The 6,000-nt window shown below is 39.2% G+C and overlaps 1 protein-coding gene across 1 annotated transcript; it reads right to left on the bottom strand.

Annotated features, from left to right (window-relative positions):
- Nucleotides 1–577: 577 nt before the first annotated feature.
- On the bottom strand, nucleotides 578–1,904 carry LOC133289421 (hydroxycinnamoyl-CoA:piscidic acid hydroxycinnamoyltransferase-like). Its single transcript, XM_061487349.1, is given in 2 exon segments — nucleotides 578–989; nucleotides 991–1,904. Coding segments are annotated over 2 exon segments (1,326 nt in total).
- Between the last annotated feature and the right edge of the window lie 4,096 nt (nucleotides 1,905–6,000).

Here is a 6,000-nt window from a genome sequence, read left to right as displayed (position 1 = left end):
GCCGAGTCGCAACATCAGCTAAACATAATTAATGCGACCATAGTCTAGTATCCATAGAATTGGTTTTTGTTGGCAATTGAAGTGTAACGCTAGTTTGTAAGGTAGGAGAACTCAAAGTCCATATAAATACCACATATCAATTGATATGAACTTTGGGAGAATTTCATCCCAAAAGCTAGCTCGTAAGATAGAAGAGTTCAATGTCTATAAAAACCTCATACTAAAACCTTATATTTTAGACATGGGACTCAAGTCCCATACCTTGCAATTAAATCATAACATGAAGTCTCACAAGGAAAATGAATGAGTTAAGCAAGTGATATATAAGTTTGACAACTAATAAATTTATCACTTTAACATTTTTGGTTGAAATATGGTGTCTAATCTCCTAAGCACTCACTAAATTTTCATGTGCAAAGCTCACGAACATGGAAGATAAAAGTAAAAATTACTTGCTAAACAAAAGGAGCTCCACTGTGCAGATATCCAAAAAACTAAAAACACAACCAACACCAATCATACTGGTAGATTAGATACATAGAGCTAAAGAAATAAAATCTCGCATACCTTGGAATTATTATGATATACCCTCGTAGAAGAATTTCTGGAATGCTTCCATATGAGCTGTTTGCAAACGAATGGCTACAATAAGAGAGGCATCATCGACAGGGCCTGGAATGATGAATACTTTGCCATCAGCACTCAAAGCTCCTGGACCAAAATACACAGGCTTTCCCCATCCAAAATCTGCTCCATATACGGGCATGCTCATCCAGCTCACAATATGAAGGTTAGGATTACCTAGAAACTGAGCATGCATGCATCCAAGTGTGTTGAATGAACCTCTTAGCCAATCCACATGCTGCTGACTCTTCACAAAATCAAGCTGTGATCTTAGGTACTCATTTGTAAGTATATCAACTGCTTCCCTTATCTTTTGGGCAGCATAGCCCAATGGTTTTGATATGATATCCCCACTAAGACAGAGGTGGCTTCAATCTATTGCGGATATCAGCAACAACCCTAACAGCTGATGGCTGAAGGGTATTATTACCATATTGGCAGGCCTTAGTCACAGACTTCCACACCTTAGCAGCAATAACTTCATATCTGCTATGAGGTCTACTTGGCCTCAAACTCTCTTCCTTCATGATTTCATTGGCATCACTCTTCAACTTCTCAACTTGCTCCCTCGTGAGTTTCAACAAAGCAACACTTGTCTCTTTCTTTCTCTCCTCTATGTTGTCAGAGCAACCAAGTAAAAGTGGCAATGGCTTGAACTCTTGGTGATCAAAGCATGGTTCCAAAAGTGGTGGTTGGTTGGATTTTAGAACTGTTCGATCAAGAAATGGCATTTCATCTTCCACTAACATGTCTCCCCGAGCCAGCTTGGCCCATGAGTTAATGAAGTGAATAGCAGCCGTTTCATCAGCAATGACATTGGATATTACAATTCCAACACTAAGGCCACCACACTTGAATCTTGTCAATTGTACTAGCATCAAGGGAACCTCCTCTATGGGTTTGTTATAATCAACCTTTGGAATAAGATCTTTGATGGTTTCATTTGGTTCAAAATCACCATATTCAGCCAACAATTTAGTGGATTCAGCTTCCATGAGCTTCACTCCTATTGCATTGCATTCAACTTCCAAACGCTCACTATCTCCTATCCAGCGTAGTCGACCAGCTAGTGGATAGTAATGGACTAGGATCTTGCCAAGGGATTCTCTCATTCCACAAACCATTTGTGGGATAACATTGTGGTTGTGTTTTGGCTTGTAAATGTAGATGCTAGGTGCATGAGTCCAAGGCACAATCTGGTCACTCTCTGACAACCACAAACAATGCTTTGGAGTAGGTTCGCTTGGAGTGACTGTGCAGGAGGAGATGATCGTCACCATTTTAGCTTCACTCGTCTTTCTTTCCTTGTTCAATATGCTTTTAGTATATATAATCCCCGATGTGCAAGGTTCTCCGACTTGTAAAATTAGGGCCAAAAGTCGATTGTATGCAACCTTACTCTTGTCTTCAAGTAAAGAGACTGTTTCCCAGACTCGGTCACAGGGCTACTCCAGGGCTTGCCTTCAAATTAAAACAGCAATGATTAAATGATCAGAATTGAACTAAAGCATAACTTAAAACACACCAATCAAATGAAAAACAAGAAAATAAAGGCTAGTAATGTATGAAAAGAAAGAAAATAAGGGTTATGAAATATTATTGATTTATATTTGAATCTGTACATAGGGGTCTCTATTTATAGAGACTTCTTGACCTAATTTTGACCTAATGGGCTTGGCCCAATATACAAGTAACGGACTAAATAAATACAAATAAATGACTACATAATTACTAATAAATGACTACATAATTACTATTTACAACACTCCCCCTCAAGCTGAGGAATAGATATTTATCATTCCCAGTTTGCTAGCAAGTTCTTGAAATCTATCTGAAGGAAGCCCCTTTGTCAATAGATCAGCTAATTGACGCCCAGTGGGAATGTATGGAGTGGTAATCAACCCGATATCAAGTTTTTCTTTGATGAAATGACGGTCGACCTCAATATGTTTAGTCCGATCATGTTGAACTGGATTATGAGCTATACAAATAGAGGACTTATTATCACATAGCAGCTTCATAGGTCCCTCACATTTTATTTTTAGATCATCAAGTACAATTTTCAGCCACAGTAACTCACAAATACCTTGAGCCATAGCTCGAAATTCAGCTTCTGCACTTGATCTGGCGACCACATCTTGTTTCTTACTTCTCCATGTCACCAAGTTACCACAAAGAAACATGCAATAACCAGTGGTAGAACGACGGTCAGTCACGGATCCAGCATAATCAGCATCTGTGTAGACTTCTAAAGATAGATTGCCATCACGTCAGAATAACAACCCTTTACCAGGACTACCTTTCAGATACTGAAGAATTCTCTCTACTGCCTGCATATGTTTCTCCTTTGGATCATGCATAAAATGACTGACAACACTAACAGCATAAGCTAAGTCTGGTCTAGTATGGGCCAAATATATCAATTTCCCAACTAGCCGTTGATATTGTCCTTTATCAACTGGAGGACTCTCCTCTTCATAGCACATCTTGTGATTCTGCTCAATAGGAGTATTAGAGGGTTTACACCCGAGCTTTCCTGCTTCTTTGAGAAGATCAAGAACATATTTCCTCTGGCTGATAAAGATTCCTTTGCTCGAATGAGCTACTTCTATCCCTAGGAAATATCTCAGTTTCCCAAGGTCTTTGACTTCAAACTCAGAGGCAAGCCGTGTTTGCAGGATCTGTCTCTCCACAAAATCATCACCTGTGATAATAATATCATCAACATATACAAGGAGCACAGTAAGCTTCCCATTTTGGGAGTGCTTGAAAAAAAGAGTGTGATCTCATTGACTTTGTTTATATCCTAAGGTCATCATAACCTTAGTAAACTTTCCAAACCAGGCACGAGGTGACTGCTTCAATCCATACAAGGCCATTTTTAATTTACAAACTTTATTTTCTCCCTTCACAGAATCAAAACCAGGCGGAATTTCCATGTAGACTTCTTCTTCTAACTCACCATTGAGGAAAGCATTCTTCACATCAAATTGGTTTATATCCCAATTGTAATGGGCAGCAAGGGATAACAAAACTCTCACCGTATTCATCTGTGCAACTGGAGCAAATGTTTCTTCATAATCAATGCCATAGGTTTGAGAGTAACCTTTGGCAACTAATCGAGCTTTGTATCTCTCAAGAGTTCCATCAGAATTATATTTCAGGGCATAAACCCATCTGCACCCTACTGCTTTCTTTCCAGTAGGTCTATCAATAACCTTCCATGTTTTATTTTTCTCCAATGCATTCATCTCCTCTTGCATGGCTTGAGCCCAATTCCCATCTTTCAAGGCTTCATGTACTGATTTTGGGATTGCAATAGAGTCTAGTGCTGAAACAAAGCTTTTGTGCTGCACAGACAGATCAGCAGAGGAAACAAAATGGGAGATAGGGTACTGAGTACAAGAGGAACAAGATTTCTTAGGACATGATCTTTTTCCTTTTCTAAGAGCAATGGGTAAATCATCAGAATCAGTAGTAATGGGTAAGTCATCAGAAGTATCATGATTAGAAATATGAGATTCAGGACTTACCAGTGGTTCAGACGATTGAGGTTGTTGCTGAGGCAATGTGGGTTGTGTATCAGTCATAGGAGGATCAGTCGCAGAAAGATCAGACATAGACACATTGGGAACAAGAACAAGAGGAAGAGACACTGACTCAGGTGAAGGAGTAGACACTGAAGATTCAAATTCAAAGAAGGAAGGTGATGAGTCTTCTAGTGAATTATTCTCCCCCTGAAGATGAGGACCTTGGAAAAAGGACTCAGATTCCTGAAATGTAACATCCATAGAAACAAAAAATTTCCGACTACCAGGGTGATAACACTTCTAGCCCTTCTTATCAGGAGCATATCCAAGGAAGACACATTTAAGAGCCCTAGGATCCAACTTACTACGATGCTGTTTATGAATATGAACAAAGACAACACACCCAAACACTCGAGGAGGAAGACTTTGCAAAGTTGGAACAGAAGGAAAAAAAGAAGTCATGAAGTGAATAAGACTTACATGATCGAGAACCCGAGTGGGTAGACGGTTGATCAAGAACGCTGCAGTAAGAATGGCATCTCCCCAATAGCATTTGGGTACATGTTTTTGAAACAGTAAGGCACGAGCAACTTCAAGAAGGTGACGATTTTTTCTTTCAGCAACCTCATTTTGTTGAGGGGTGTCTACACAAGTAAGTTCATGAATCATACCTTGATTTCGTATAAATTGGGAAAAACTGTGATTAACATATTCAGTACCATTATCTGTTCTTAGTCTCTTGATTTTTCTACCAAATTGGGTCTCAACCATTTTATAAAATTGAAAGAACAGATGTGGTACCTCGGACTTTTCATGCATTAAGTAAACCCAAGTTACACGAGTGCAATCATCAATAAAAGAAACAAACCATCTATTTCTAGAAGCATGAGGGACTTTAGAAGGACCCCAAACATCAGAATGAATAAGATCAAAAGGTTCAACACTCTTAGTACTACTAGAAGGAAAAGACATACGATGATGCTTAGCAAACTCACAAACATCACAATGAAAAGACTCAACAGGATTAGATAAAAACAATGACGGAAATAAAGACTTGAGTAAACCAAATAGAGGATGTCCCAAGCGCTTATGATGAAGCCAAATCAAAGAATCAGCAGTTGATTGACCATGAGACATCAAGATGTGATCTGTTACTTTATTTGCGGGAAATTGTGACACCAGATAGTACATCCCACCTTGCTCTTTAGCACTACCAATCGTCTTCCCCGTGGCGAGATCCTGAAAAACACAATGGGTAGGGAAGAAGGTTACAGTACAATTCAGATCTTTTGTAATTTTATGAATAGAAAGAAGATTCGTGGAGAGTTTAGGAACATGAAGAGCATCTTTAAGATGTAAGGACTGCTGTAAGTTTATGTCACCAGAACCCGCAACTGATGTATGTGAGCCATCAGCTATGGCTATAGTATGAGTTCCAATGGTAGGATGATAAGAAGCAAAGGAGTCAGCACAACAAGCCATATGATCAGTAACACCAGAATCAACAACCCAGGAATGTTTAAAATCATTACATGAAGAAAGGGAAGAATGAGTTTTGGGGCTCATACCAGTCAAAGCCAAAGCACTAGTATCAGATGGCTTACTCATATAATCAAGGATGGTTCGGAGCCGTTCTAACTCATCTAGACGAAATGCAGGTTGGGTCTCATTAGGTGCAGAAGTTATTCCAAAAGAAGTAAAATGCGTTTGACCACGCATCCTTGCCATCTTTTCTAAGACAGTTTGCTTTCCATGGAGGCAAAAGCATAAATCCTTGATAAGACCTGTTCTTTTACAATAAGAACACCATCGATCATCTCTCTTAGGTTTAGAAGATGCACCATCA

The sequence above is a fragment of the Gastrolobium bilobum genome, unplaced genomic scaffold, assembly GCF_033153095.1.
Source record: "Gastrolobium bilobum isolate Gb01-03AN ecotype WA unplaced genomic scaffold, APGP_CSIRO_Gbil_v1 utg3711, whole genome shotgun sequence".
Taxonomy (NCBI): Eukaryota; Viridiplantae; Streptophyta; class Magnoliopsida; order Fabales; family Fabaceae; genus Gastrolobium; species Gastrolobium bilobum.
The sequence above is the reverse complement of the archived record's forward strand: the minus strand, read 5'-3'. Positions and strand labels throughout refer to the sequence as shown.